Raw genomic sequence first — 14,557 nt, 5'->3', positions numbered from 1 at the left:
ACTGCCTCCCTCCTCAGGCTTAGGTCCTTGTGCCAGAGGAGTGGGCGGAAGTTAGGCCACAGATTCTCTCGGAGGTGACACCTGAGGAGTGATTGTCTGGTTTCCTTGGGAAGCACACTGGAAGTGGCCATATCACACAAGGCTGAGATGATGGCCAAGGGAGGTTGTAAATGGTCAGGAAGAAAATTTTCAGTACTGGAGGTAGAACACAGGGTTTCATCCTCCACTACGCTGCTGCCCTAGCTTTTTTTTTTTTTTTAAGATTGTACTTGTAGATGGAGAGCATGCCTTTATTTTTATGTGGTGCTAAGGATCAAAGCCAGTGCCTCACATGCTAGGCAAGTGCTCTGCCACGGAGCTATAGCACCCCCACCCACTTTGAGATCTTCCTGCCTCAGCCTTCTGAGTCTTGATTATAGGCATGTACCACCATGCTTGGCTCAGAACAATTGCAGTTCACTGTTCACCTGGGCAGTTCACCTGACAGTTTGGGGAATAGAGGTTGTTCAGAAGTAGAAAACAGCACCACACTTTCCTTCAGAGGTCTTGGCTGATCAGGCTGCTCAGGCTGAGCAGACTGACCTGCTGAATTTCTAAAGGCCCTGGGTCCAAGCCTTTCGCCTCCACGGCTCTCCCACTGGCAGCCCAGGGATGTGGCTGGAGGGTAGAACCTCATGCCAGCTGGAGAGAAGCTGAGCTTCACGTAGAGGAGGCCAGCCGTCAGCACCACACCCATCAGGGGCTCCTCCAGTCTAAACCAAGTTTCCCTCCAAACGAAGGGGGACTGTCTGTGGCTTAGGGTCCACGGGCCTTCCCTTGCTTCCTGTGCGCACTGGGGACAAAGACAGGCCTCACTGGAGCCCTCTGCGCTGCCAGTGTGCTTCCTGCACCCAGGGCCAGCCCGCCCTGGGGAGGGGCCAGGCCCGCCCTGCTGTGATAGGCGACAAAGGCTGCCCTCTGAAGGAAGCTCCCAAGACCCAGAGAAGGAGCCTCCAGGTCGAGGTGTGCATCCGAGGCCAGGGGTGGCCAGCGCTCTGCCTTCCCCTGCAGCCCAGCCTTCCTCAGGCCAGGTAAGTTTTGGATGCCTATCACCATCTCTCTGCCGCTGCCCTCGCCACCCTCCTACAGCCCCACCAGCCCGCTTCACCCACGCTGCAGCCGCCTGGGTTTGGGCCTGGGCTGTGGGGAGGAGAGCCGTCCTGGGGGCCCAGCCCTGGCATCAAGTAGGATGGCCTTGGGTGAGATCCTCCCTACTAGACCTCAGTCTACCCATCTGTAAGCTGGGAATGGGCTGGACAGGATGGTCTCCAGGAGTCCCTTCCATTCAAGCCCCTGTGACAGTTTCTGAAGTCGGCTGGATCATGGTGGGGCTCCGCATCCTGCTGCTGCCAGGGCACGCTGTTCTATGGGCTTGCTCCTCGCCTGTCACCCACCCAGGTTACCACAGGGTTTCTGCTTAGACACAGGCTGAGCGCTGCGGCCTTGCCTCCCTCACCCTCTGCAGAAGCCGCGGCAGCCATGGCGGGGATGAAGACAGCCACCGGGGACTACATTGACTCCTCCTGGGAGCTGCGGGTATTTGTGGGTGAGGAGGATCCCGAGGCTGAGTCCGTCACCCTCCGGGTCACAGGAGAGTCACACATCGGAGGGGTGCTCCTGAAGATTGTGGAGGAGATCAGTGAGTGCCACACAGCCCCTCCTGCCGACTCAGCACATGGGTGACAGCAAGGGTGTCTCTGGGCACTTCCGGGCTGTCCCTGCTGCGCAGCTCCCGATAACCATGTCACGGTGACTCAGACACCAGCTCAATCGTTTGGTTCCAAAAAAGACATTTCACCAACTTCCCCTCTCCCCCATCCTGGCTCCTTTCTTCCCACTCCAGCGGGCTCTGCCGAGTGCCCGGAGTCCCCCACTCATCCGCTCTTAAGGGTGGACGGCAGGCCTTGCCTGGGCCCAGGGCGAAGTCACAGTCTGAGGTCTGAGGGAAGGCCAGGGCTCCTGGCGCCCAGGGGACCTGCCCAAACACTCCCATCCCCAGCAGAGCCCTTAGCAGGCTGGTGACAGACCCAGCCTGGGTGGCTGGATGGGAAGGCCCTGCCCCCACAGGAAGTTACGGCAGCTTGTGGTTTCAGTCTGGAGAGATGCAGGGCCGTGACATGGGGGCTTCTCCCTGTCCTTCCCTGCCAGGGTCGGGGGCTACCCTTTCCTGGGAGGACAGCAGGACACTCTGATAGTCAGAGCAGGAAGTCCGGCCAGGACAGGCGCCTGGGGTGGGGCGGGGACCCGGAGGCTCCCTCAGGCCTGGCCTACGGGCAGCCCTGGAGGGGTTGGAGCACATCGGAGGGGTGCTCCTGAAGATTGGGCACAGGAGAGGCCCCGGGATTGCCTGGCCACTGGGCTGAGGCAGGGGGCGAAGCTTCCAGGGGCCCCAGAGAGCCTGAGAGCACAAGTGGGGACTGAGGTCCCCTGGGAGACTGGGTGTCGGACGGAGGCTGAGGAAGGCCAGCCAGGACAGAGGGGGTGAGGGCCAGTTTGTGGGAACAGCAGGAGGCCCAACAGATCTGCTACTGCTGGGCAGCCCCAGGCAAGTCCTATAGCTCTTGTCCCAGCGCTGGGGACACTGTCCCACCCACCCCACTCCCAGTCACCCCTAAGTGTGATGCACAGGAGAGCCACCTCCAGCCCAGCGGGAGACTTCCCAGGGAAAGCCACTTCAGACAAGTCCTGAGAGGTGGCCACAGTGGGGAGAAGCTGGACAGTGAATCCGGTGCTCTGAATCAGGGCCTGCAGGCTGGTGAGGACTCCTGGAGCATGACATGACCCGACACCAGGCGGGTGGCCCCTCGGTGGTAGTCCCAGAGTCCCCGAGGCTCCTCAAGGGGCCTGGGCCCCACCCTGGAGGTGAAGCGCAGCCACCCAGCATTTTTAGTTCTCGGCGGATCACACACTAAGGAGGACCTGGCTCAGAGCCCTTTGGCAGCTGGTGGGGCAGGGAGACTCCAGGGGGCCCTAAGTTGTCCCAGCAGGAGGTGACGAGGCCTGTAGGAAGGCATGGTAGATGGCGAGAAGGTAGGGTGGGAGCTGAGGCTGACGTCAGCGGCTAAAGGTAAAAAGCATGATGCTTGGGCCTCTGGGAGAGTCTCGTCACCAAGCACCCGGATTGGCACAGAGGAGCTGGTGAGGAGGGGCATCTCAGTCCAGTGCAAGGTTAAGCCCTCTACCTCAAAATCTGGGACTAGGAGTCACTGCATATGTAGCCCCAATGTTGGGCACGTGGCCAGGTAAATAGAGGTGTCTAAAATGAAGGAAGCCACTGGACATGTCCCTTTGCTGGTGGCATGTGAGTTTCTGGCCTGAGGTTAAGGACAGAGTCTGGAGGGGGCATCCATGCCACTGGAACTCCCAGCCATGGAACAGGAGAGGCCTCAGGAAGAGGGCCTGGCTGAGGAGGGAGGAGGTCCCCGGCTCTGGGGGAAGGACGGGGTGGGGTCAGGAGAGCACAGGAGGAACAGGAGATGGTGTCAGAGTGAGGACACGGACAGGAGGGCCAAGGCCAGAGGGTTGACCAGGTGGACAGAGAAGCTTCTCCTGGGTTGGCAAGACTGGGGAGGCAGAAGGTGGGAAGTAGGTGTGAGTGGAAGGTGGGGACAGGTGGCCATAGGAGGAGGACCTGGGAGAATCCGAGAGGGGCTTTGCAAGCTTGAGGGGACCGAGCACCCAGAGCAGCTTTTTGTCACACTTTGTTTCTGTGCTGGTCTCTCAGTGGTTCTCGCTCTTGCAGGATGGACAGAGTCCTGTGCCATCCATTTCTATGTCCCCAGTTTCTGGCTGAACGATGAGTGACGTAATCATAATTCACTTCTGTATGGTCATGTGCCTGCATAAGTATGTCACAGACACTCTGCTCCTACCGTGGAGCTGGCACTGGTCCTGGTTCATGAGTCGGGGCGACTATTACATTTTTTTTTTTTAAGAGAGAGTGAGAGAGAGAGAGAGAGAGAGAGAGAGAGAGATAATTTTTAATATTTATTTTTTAGTTCTCGGCGGACACAACATCTTTGTTGGTGCTGAGGATCGAACCCGGGCCGCACGCATGCCAGGCGAGCGCGCTACCGCTTGAGCCACATCCCCAGCCCGACTATTACATTTTACAAACAGAAAACCTGAGGTCTAGAGAGGTTAAGTGCCGCGCCCAAGGTCACGCAGCTAGTAACCAGGACATGTGTACAGAGTGCCTGCTGCTCCATGCCATGCAGATCCCAGCCCCCAAGGACATATAGACATGGTCTCTGCCTCTCCATCTCCTGGAATGAAAGCGAGAGGCCATTAGAGAAGCAATTCCACCAGGCACAGTGCGCACACCTGTGATCCCAGCGACTCAGGAGGCTGAGGCAGAAGGATTGAAAGTTCAAGGCCAGCCTCTGCAGTTTAGCAAGACTCTAAGGAACTCATTGAGATCTTGCCTCTAAATGAAATATAAAAAGGGGCTGGGGATGTGGCTCAGTGGTTAGGTACCTCTGGATTCAATTCCTGGTATAAAAACAAACAAAAAACTAGGCAATTAAGCCAGGAATTACTGGAGCCCACCTCTGGGGAGCATGAGGTTGGGCCACGACCATTGGGGCACCCTGACTTGGGACTGAGGGACTTCCCTGGGAAGTGATATAATGACAGACCCCCAAAAGGACCAGCAGGGGTCAGCTAGCACACAGCCATACAGGTGTCACCTTGCAGATAGACCCCAGGCCTCTAGATCCTGGGTTGTGCACAGTGTTAGGGACAGAAGCCAGAAGGCTGGGACGGACCCTCCAAGACCCCTGTGCGCCCCCACGGCCCCCACAGATCGCAAGCAGGACTGGTCAGACCACGCCATCTGGTGGGAGCAGAAGAGACGATGGCTGCTGCAGACCCACTGGACGCTGGACAAGTACGGGATCTTGGCCGACGCCCGCCTCTTCTTCGGACCACAGCATCGGCCAGTCATCCTGCGGCTGCCCAACCGGCGGGCGCTGCGCCTGCAGGCCAGCTTCTCGAAGCCTCTCTTCCAGACGGTGGCTGCCATCTGCCGCCTCCTCAGTGAGTGGCGCAGGCTCGTCGCTGGGCCTTTCTGCAAAGACTCCACAAGAGGCAGTGTCCCTCCCTCCCCAGGCTAGCCTCCGTCACCTGTCCTTGCTACCCTGTTCCCATCCTCTCCACAGGCCCCCCGGTGTCCAGGAGTGGGGTGGGGCCCACAGGCAGGGCTGGTTGCTGAGGTCCAGGTCCCCACAGGCATCCGGCACCCTGAGGAGCTGTCTCTGCTGCGGGCTCCGGAGAAGAAGGAGAAGAAGAAGAAGGAGAAGGGGCTGGAGGAAGAGGTGTTCGACTTGACCAAGGTCGTCCTGGCTGGGGGTGAGCAAGGGCCCGGGACGGGCTGGGGTGGGGCAGCCCATGAGGCCCGCACCAGGGACAGGCCTGGCTGAGTCCAGCTGCCCCCAGGTGTGGCGCCGACGCTGTTCCGGGGGATGCCCGCGCACTTCTCCGACAGCGAGCAGACCGAGGCCTGCTACCGCATGCTGAGCCGGCCCCAGCCGCCCCCCGACCCGCTGCTGCTCCAGCGCCTGCCCAGGCCCAGCTCCCTGTCGGACAAGACGCAGCTCCACGGCAGGTGAGCCCTGCCGCCCCATGGCCACCAGCCGGGTGGCCAGCCCCGCTTGCCCCTGTTCCCCGGCCTCTGCCCCCTGAGCTTGCCCTGCACCCAGCCCCTGCCCTGCCGCAGCCCTGACCCCGCCTCTGCGTGCCAGGTGGCTGGACTCCTCGCGGTGCCTCATGCAGCAGGGCATCTCGGCCGGGGACACGCTCTGGCTGCGCTTCAAGTACTACAGCTTCTTCGACCTGGATCCCAAGGTGGGCTGGGGACAGGAAGGAACAAGGGCTGGGTCTATTAGATGGGCTCTGGGATGTTAGTGACCTGGAGGGGCCACTCCATCTGCCCCTTGGCCCGTCTTGGCTGGACCTCGGGCTGGGCCTAGTGGCTGGACACAAGGAGGTCTCAGTGCCAGCTTCTCGAGGAGCCTCGGAAGCTCAGGACCCAAGACCAGTGCAGGCAGTGCTGGGCTCCCCTGGGAGAGCCCTGGCCTCTGGAGTGGGGGGAGTGTTGCGGTCCCCCCAGAGTGCTGTCCACATCTTTCTCTGCCTCCTGACCCCACCAGCAACCCATGTGCCCTGTGCGTCTGTCTCCACGGTGACCCAGGCCCCGCAGGCTCTTCTTCTGACCTGTGACCCACTTCTCTGCCGCTCTTCCCGGCTCGACTTGTAAACCTACTTGTCTACAACTCTTCAATTCCTAGCACTACCAGAAAAAGGGAGGAAGTGCAAACAATCAGAGGCCTTGAGATCTTGGTGCCTGATACCCTCTAACCAGCTTCCCCCACTGTAACACCATAACCAGAATTTCTTTTTTTCTTTTTGGCACTCCTCTGCCTCAGGTTCTCACGTGGCTGGGATTGTAGGCGTGTGTCACGCACCAGCTTTGGGGGTATTTTCTGTTGGTCTATCTTCCATTTGCTAATCTTTTCTTTGGCCATGTGCCATCTGCCATTAATCTCACGCCTAGGAGTTGAATTTTGACTTTTACAATGTCTCTGACTCTCCTCAGTGCTCACCCTTTCTCCAGTCCTCTTGAAGACACAGGTTGTGTTGGCAACGACTTCGTCCGTGTTTGGTTTGCTGACTCTGGCGTCTGTGTTGCACCGGGGTCTATTTGTATTGACATTTTATCTCCTTGTTTGAGTTGCGTTTTTCTGTTGGGAATCGAAACCAGAGCCTCCTTCATGCTAGGAAGTGCTCTACCACTGAGTTTATTCCCCAGTCTTTTCTTTCCTATTTTTTATTTTGAGGCAGGATCTTGCTAAATTGCTGAGGTTGGCCTCAAACTTGCAATCCTCCTGCCTCAGCCTCCTGAGTAGCCAGGATAAGACAACCATAGCTGGCTTATGCCTGATAATGTTTTATTTAGTGCCAAACATTGAAAATATCATGCTGAGCCTAGTGGTGTGAACCTGTAGTCCCAGCAACTTGGGAGGCTGAGGCAGGAGGGTGACAAGTTTGAGGACAGCCTGAACAATGTAACAAGACCATGTCTCAAAAAACAAAAAGGACTGGGAGTGTGGCTCAGTGGCAGAGCCCTTGCCTGGGCCCTAGGTTCAATTTCCAGGAGGGAGGGAGGGAGAGAGGGGAAATAAAGAAAAAAGGAAGGAAGGAAGGAGAAAACTTGAAAGCTTATGTTCTTGGGCTGCTTTCCTTTGGTAGTCCTTTGAATATTTTAAAATCTTTGTTGGAGGTCTGGGAGGATAGCTCAGTGATAGAGCCTAGCCTAGCATTCGTGAGATCCTGGGCTAGACCCCAGCATGCCAATCAAAATGTGTTCCGGGATGAGGTTAAGATGCTTGGAAACCAGTGCCTGCCAAGACTTGTGTTTAGCCTTAATTAGGTAGGACCAGAGCCCCCTCTAATCTCGAGCAAATTTACCTGGCAGCTCAGGGGACTCCGCCTGGGCACTTGAGCTGGTGCATCGTGCACTGAGAGGTTCTCTGCTCAAGCTGCAGGGTGTGCACCCGTCTGCTATGTGGGCTCAGGCGGCAGTGACATTCCACCACTGATCTCCCTTGGCCTGAGGAAGGGTCCTTGCACCTTGACCTGTACCCAGCTACACTGAAGAGGACCTTTCGTGACCTCAGGGCGTTCTCTCTGCCAGCTGCCTCCCCTCCGCCTCTGTGTGAGCATTCTAGCCTTCCAGGGACCCCGGTTTTCCACTACCTCCCTGCCAGCTGGAGGACATGCCGGGCTTCATGTGGGTCCCTCTCTCCACACGGCTGCAGCTGGGCTGCAGCTGGGGGACTCCCTAGGTGTGCTGGGACAATCTGTCAGATCACCTCCTCTGCTTCTGTCCTCGAGGGGATGGCCATCCTGGGCCATCTGCTGTCCAATGTCTAAAAACCATTTGGTGTTCGTTGTTCTTCTTGGTTTTTACATTAAAATTTATTTTTAGTCAAACTTCTGTAGGATGGCTTAGAGAGTTAAGTAGGGGCTGGGGCTGGGGCTCAGTGGCAGAGCGCTCGGCTAGCATGCATGAGGCACTGGGTTCGATCCTCAGCACCACAGAAATGTAAAATAAGGATATTGTGTCCACCTAAAACTAAAAAATACATAGAAAAAAAAAAGAATTAAGTAGACCTAGCAAGTTTGTAATAACAACAACAAAGCAACTCCCTGTCCTATTTATCCTAGATTTCTAGTCTCTAGGGACAAGGATTGGATTTTAACTCTGTAGCTTTTTATTCTAGTGTTCACTTTTTTTTTTTTTTTTGTACCAGGGATTGAACCCAGAGGTGCTTAACCACTGAGTCACATCCCCAGCCCTGTTTTGTTTTTATTTTGAGACAGGGTCTCACTGAGTTGGTTAGGGCCTTGGATAAGTTGCTGAGGGTGGCTTTGAGCTCGAGATCTTCCTGTCTCAGCCTCCCAAACCACTGGGAGCACAATTGTGCACCACCATGCCCGGCTCCTAGTATTCACTTCTTTATGACCTCCTATTTATTTAATAATTTATTTTCTATTAATTTATTAATTTCTTTTCTTTTCTTTATTTTATTAATTTTTTGAGACAGGGTCTCTCTAAGTTTCCCAGGCTGGCTGGCCTTGAACTTGCTACTTTGCTTCAGCCTCCCGAGTAGCTGGAACCACAGGCATGTGCGACGGCACCCAGATTCCTACGTCTTGATTGTGCAAATCCACATGCCATCTGTTGACTTGTCACAGGTGAAGACTTAGCTGTCTTCCACCCTCTCCTGCTCCGACAGGGCACGGCATTCCCTCGTTTCTTTCTAATGAAGTGGTGCTTATAGTCTTTGTTTAAAACAACATGGCTGGGGCTGTAATAGCAGCACATGTAAACAGTGAATAGCTGTTTGAGACCATGGGATAGCTGGGCTCATATTTCCCTTCACAGTCAATTGTTTTGGAGTTCATTGTCATTGTCGTGCTCTCTTTAACCCATGTGTATGTGTGTGTGTGTGCGTCTTGGGGGGGCGCTGGGTATTGACTCCAACCCCAGGGCTTTGTGCAGGCCAAGTACATGCTGTACTGCTCACATTCTAAATGGCCTTCTTCCCCCCACACTGGGGATTGAACCCCAGGGCAATGCTGGTGCTCTACCACTGAGCTACACCCCCAGCCTTTTTATTTTTTTGTTTCGAGGCAGGCTACTGAGGCTGGCCTCAGACTTTCAATCCTTCTGCCTCAGCCTTCCAAGTTATTGGGATTACTTGGCAAGTGCCACAGTGTCCAGCTAATGGTTTCTTTTCTTTTTTTTTTTTTTAACTTTATTTATTTATTTATTTATTTTTATGTGGTGCTGAGGCTCGAACTCAGCGCTTCACACGTGCTAGGCAAGCGCTCTACCACTGAGCCACAACCCCAGCCCCTACTGGTTTCTTTTGATAAATAACGGTTCTTAGCTTTTTTTATTTTTTTAAATTGGTCATTGATCTGAGGAGTGCTTTACCACTGAGCTACACCCCCAGTCCTTTTTATTTTTTATTTTTATACAGGGTCTTATTAAGTTGCTGAGGCTGGCCTTGACCTGGGGATCCTCCTGCCTCAGCCTTCTAAATTTTGGGGATTACAGATGTGCACCACCATGCCTGGTTCTTATTTTGTTTTTAAAAACAGGGTCTCACTGTGTTGCCCAGGCTGGTCTCAGACTCCTGGGCTCAAGTGATTCTCCTGCCTCAGCTTCCAAGCACTGGGACTACAAGTGGGTGCACCACACTCTTATCTTTCATATTTAGATCTGCAATCTACCTAGAATTGATATTTAGATGTGGTATGAGATAAGGGTCCAAATACTTTTTTTTTTTTAACATATGAGCATCACTTGGCCTAGTGCCACTTAATGACAAGAGTGTCATCTCCTTAGTGAACTGCAGGGCCACCCTTGCCCTAAGTTAGGTGAACATGTATGTTCGAGTCTAACTTTTGTCAGTTCCATTGGTCAATTTGTTTCTGTTTACCAATGCAGCACAATCTTAATCACTGTAATTTTATATTCCTGGTCTTGTGTTATGAGTGTGTGTGGTATTTATCTGTATAAGGATTTTCATAAGTATTTAAGTTTTCTTTTGCTCCCTACCTGGTCTTTATTTCCTCCCAGCCTTCCCCCCACCCCACCCCCGTTCTTCTTGGTGTCTGTTTTCAGGCCAGTTGCTTTCCTTAAAGGTGGGCAACATAAGCCAGGCATGGTGGCACATGCCTGTAATCCCAGTGACTTGGGAGGCTGAGGCAGGAGGATCAAAAAGTTCAAAGCCAGCCTTAGCAACTTAGCAAGGCCCTAAGCAACTTAGTGAGAATCTGTCTCAAAATAAACAAAAAGGGCTGGAGATATGGCTCAGAGGTTAAGGACCCCTGCGTTCAGTCCCCTATACCAAAAAAAAGCCAGTTGGGAGCCCTGCATCTGTGCGTAGTAGCATGTGTGAGTACCAGTGTCTTTTTGGTGGCTTCCTGGGATGATGGAGTGGGGCTGCTGCTCTGAAGTTTTCCCCTTTGGCCTGTTTCCTCTTTTGGTTGGGGATAGAAAGTTCACAGCTGTCTTGGGTGGTGAGTGGGGAAGGGTAGGCCAACTTCCTCCCAACTCATCACCCTGCAGAGCCTCTGTGTGCTATCCCCTGGCTGCAGGGAGCTGGGTGGGACCTGCTCCCTGGAGCTCCCCACCCCAGTCCCTTCTGGCCTTTCCCCCAGAGGATCCAAGTGGGAGCCTGTCCTTGGTCCTGCTGTGTGGCGCCATGTCTTAGCCAGATCTGGGCACTTCCTGCCATTTCTTGCTATTCTCTAGTGGCCTCACTGAAGAGCAGGAGAGGAGAAAGGGTGTGAAGGCCCAGGGTCTCTCCTGTGCCCCAGTCCCCCTTCCAGATTTCGTTGACATTTCCCACCTGCTCCTGTCCCCTCTCTTGTCCTTTTGGGTGTGCCTTTCTTGGTGTCAGTTTTGAGAGAGCATCAGAAGGCACCTCTGTGGGTAACTGGGACCTTTTACGCCTTGGCCTCCCGCTTCCCTCCCAAGGGCGTCCTCTTCCGTCACCATCACCCTTCTCTCCAGTGGCCCAGGGTCCCCCTCATCAGGTCCCCTCCCAGGGAAGCCTTTCCCTTCTCTCTTCACCATGGGAGTCAGTGGCCCTGAGCTGGGTGGGGAGCTGCTGGAGGCAGCCCTCTCCCACCACTTTCTCTGCTCCTGGACCGGCCTCCTCCCTTCCCTGCCTCAGCTGTGCGCTGGCACAGGGTGAGCCTCGCTGCGGCAGAGACCTGTGGCACTGCCTGGGCAGCACCAGCATGGCAGGCTGGCAGGGTGGGTTTGCAGTCAGCTACCCATGTCAGGCACAGTGGGGAGGGCAGGGCCACAGGCCTTTGGGACAGCGGGCGTCTGACTCGCCCAGCCTCCCCTCCTTCCCTGTGCAGGCCGACCCGGTGCGGCTGACCCAGCTGTACGAGCAGGCTCGCTGGGACCTGCTGCTGGAGGAGATCGACTGCACCGAGGAGGAGATGATGGTGTTTGCAGCCCTGCAGGTGCCTGGGGACCTCAGGGTGGGCAGGGTGCAGGCCAGTCCCCAGGCAGGAAAGGCCTCCCAGCATGGGGCCCACCTAGCAGGAAGCCCAGGCCGGGCACTGCTGGCAGCTGGACTCAGGTCCCCCTCGCCTGTGCCCCCAGTACCACATCAACAAGCTGTCCCAGAGTGGGGAGGTGGGTGAACTGCCCAGTGCAGACCAGGGGCTGGATGACCTGGACGCAGCCCTGAGCAACCTGGAGGTGAAGCTGGAGGGCTCGGCGCCCACGGACGTGCTGGTAAGGAGGGGCTGGGGCTGGGGCCGGGGTCAGGGACAAGGGCTGGGAGCCGGGGATCCCCTCTGACTCCTGACCTCCCCAGGACAGCCTCACCACAATCCCAGAACTCAAGGATTATCTCCGAATCTTCCGGTAAGTCAGGAGCCACCTGGAGAGGGAGCTGGGAGGGAGGCCGCCCTCACAAACCGCCCGCACACCCTCAGGCCCCGGAAGCTGACCCTGAAGGGCTACCGCCAGCACTGGGTGGTGTTCAAGGAGACCACGCTGTCCTACTACAAGAGCCAGGATGAGGCCCCGGGGGACCCCATTCAGCAGCTCAACCTCAAGGGTGAGGGGGCTGGTGCAGGGGCGGGAGGGGCCACCCGCAGGCTGAGCATCAGTCCCTCCTGGACACCAGCGAAGGTGCCCTCTGCCCTGTGGTGGCCGTGGAGGGCAACCTTTCCACACGGGGACCTCTCGGGCAGGCTTCCGGTCCCAGGCGTCCCAGCCTACCCTTTCTTCTCCCTGCAGGCTGTGAGGTGGTCCCCGATGTCAATGTCTCAGGTCAGAAGTTCTGTATCAAGCTCCTAGTGCCCTCCCCTGAGGGCATGAGTGAGATCTACCTACGGTGCCAGGATGTGAGTGGGGCTGAAGCTGGAGGGGGCTGGGACCAGGGACCAGGCAGGGGCTTGGGCTGGCACTGAAGTGGCATTCAGGACAGGTAGATGTCCAGAGCTTCACTGGCCCCCATCGTCCCCTGTCCTCCTCGTTCCAGGAGCAGCAGTATGCCCACTGGATGGCCGGCTGCCGACTGGCCTCCAAGGGCCGCACCATGGCGGACAGCAGCTACGCCAGCGAGGTGCAGGCCATCCTGGCCTTCCTCAGCCTGCAGCGGGCAGGCGGCGGGGGCTCGGGCAACCAGCCCCAGGGGCCCGACGCCTCTGCCGAGGGCCTCAACCCCTATGGACTTGTTGCTCCCCGCTTCCAGCGAAAGTTCAAGGCCAAGCAGGTGCCGGGGAAGGAGGGTGGGAATGAAGTTCACCTGGCCACCTGACCTCCGGGAGGCCTCCTCAAGAAAGCCACACACACACTGCTCCTCTCCCGCTGTGTCCCCAGGAGTCCTGTTGTCAGTGTCCTCCTCCAGGCTTGTTCAGCCCATATGTGCTGAGTGGTGAGACACGGCACTTTGGTGGCCCCACAATAGACACTGTCCCTTCTCAGGCTCAGCATTCGGTCTCCCTGACAGGCAGGTAGGGGTCTCCGGGTCTTTAGAGCAGGGAAACCCTTCCTGGTCCCTCACCAGTATGACCCCACAGCTCACCCCGAGGATCCTGGAGGCCCACCAGAACGTGGCCCAGCTCTCGCTGACCGAGGCCCTGCTGCGCTTCATCCAGGCCTGGCAGTCCCTGCCTGATTTTGGCATCTCCTACGTGTTGGTTAGGTAGGCTGTGTCACCTGTGTCCTCACCTGCTGCCTGCTGCTGCTTGTGCTAGCCCAAGTGGGTCCCAGTCACCTTCCCCTGCTCTGTGGGTAGACCTGATTGGAGGGATTGCGTCCCCTCCCCCACTGTGTACACTGGCAAATACAACGGACAGAGCTCAGGCCAAGAGAGCCGGACCCAGTGTCTGCCCCAGCTCCGCCACAGCCCCGCTGGGCCTTGGTCAGCTGTCCTGCAGGACAAGGCTGACACTGGGTGCGTCTCAGGAACTTGGCCCCTTGATTCTTCATTTCCCAAACGTGCAAAGATATAAGCGAGACAATGAATGACGGTGACAATGACACGACAAAAATAAGATTTAAAGGCATTGGCTACTTGCCTGGTGCTCTAAATGCTGTTTCTGTGACTCTGTCCCCCACTTTCCCGGTGAGGAGCTGGAGGCACAGACCCAAATGACTTTCAGGTGGCCCAGCTGGCGGGCCAGAGCTGGGATGTAAACTCAGCGGTCTTCCTCTGGTGTGCTGTCTGGGTGGGCTCTGGGCTGTGCAGGGGGGAGTCCTTGCTCACACCCTCTCGCCCTGGGGTCAGGTTCAAGGGCAGCAGGAGAGATGAGATCCTAGGCATTGCCAACAACCGACTGATCCGAATTGACCTGGCTGTGGGTGATGTGGTCAAGACCTGGCGCTTCAGCAACATGCGCCAGTGGAATGTCAACTGGGACATCCAGCAGGTAGGCTCAGAGTGAGTGTAGGGACAAGGGACAAGCACTGCAGCAAACCTGATCAGGACAGAGCCGGGGCTGTCTCCGTTATCCCACCTACCCACTGACCCCTCTGACTACCTGCCCTGCAGGTGGCCATCGAGTTTGACGAGCACATCAACGTGGCCTTCAGCTGTGTGTCCGCCAGCTGCCGCATTGTGCATGAGTACATTGGGGGCTACATTTTCCTGTCAACTCGTGAGCGGGCGCGTGGGGAGGAGCTGGACGAGGACCTCTTCCTGCAGCTCACGGGGGGCCATGAGGCCTTCTAAGGACAGCCTGACTGCCCCTGCTCTTCTCACCACCTGCCACAGCCACTCCCAGGCCACACCCACAGGGACTTGTCCCACACCCTCTCCAGGCACACACCAAGCTGGGTATGTTCACCTGCTATCACGGTAGACCAGAGCCCTGGCTGGGCCCTCACCCAGGCAAGGGATGGTGGGCCCGACCCACAGTATCTTCCCTTGTCCAAGTGGCCTAGGCCAACAACCTTGACCTATCTGAGTCC

At 56.6% G+C, this 14,557-nt stretch overlaps 1 protein-coding gene across 1 annotated transcript; it reads left to right on the top strand.

Moving 5' to 3' along the window:
- The first annotated feature begins 963 nt into the window (after nucleotides 1-963).
- On the top strand, nucleotides 964-14,545 carry Fermt3 (FERM domain containing kindlin 3). The gene is made up of 15 exons (XM_026414461.2): nucleotides 964-1,070; nucleotides 1,505-1,678; nucleotides 4,843-5,076; nucleotides 5,269-5,388; nucleotides 5,476-5,644; nucleotides 5,781-5,883; nucleotides 11,485-11,592; nucleotides 11,735-11,869; nucleotides 11,952-12,001; nucleotides 12,073-12,197; nucleotides 12,380-12,486; nucleotides 12,624-12,857; nucleotides 13,165-13,289; nucleotides 13,875-14,016; nucleotides 14,139-14,545. The coding sequence occupies exons 2-15, from the start codon at nucleotides 1,519-1,521 to the stop codon at nucleotides 14,316-14,318; spliced, it is 1,992 nt and encodes a 663-aa protein (XP_026270246.2). The 5' UTR covers nucleotides 964-1,070; nucleotides 1,505-1,518; the 3' UTR covers nucleotides 14,319-14,545.
- Nucleotides 14,546-14,557: the final 12 nt, after the last annotated feature.

This window comes from Urocitellus parryii, chromosome 4 (genome assembly GCF_045843805.1).
Source record: "Urocitellus parryii isolate mUroPar1 chromosome 4, mUroPar1.hap1, whole genome shotgun sequence".
Classification (NCBI taxonomy): Eukaryota; Metazoa; Chordata; class Mammalia; order Rodentia; family Sciuridae; genus Urocitellus; species Urocitellus parryii.
Note: the sequence above shows the minus strand (reverse complement) of the source record. Positions and strands in the feature narration are given on the sequence as shown.

What these genes read in the sequence shown, in the direction of transcription:
- Fermt3 (XM_026414461.2), top strand. Translation starts at nt 1,519, where the DNA reads ATGGCGGGGATGAAGACAGCCACCGGGGACTACATTGACTCCTCCTGG. An exon ending in TGCCATCTGCCGCCTCCTCA is followed by an intron (nt 5,077 to 5,268) that starts GTGAGTGGCGCA and finishes AGGTCCCCACAG; the next exon opens with GCATCCGGCACCCTGAGGAG. An exon ending in CAAGGTCGTCCTGGCTGGGG is followed by an intron (nt 5,389 to 5,475) that starts GTGAGCAAGGGC and finishes AGCTGCCCCCAG; the next exon opens with GTGTGGCGCCGACGCTGTTC.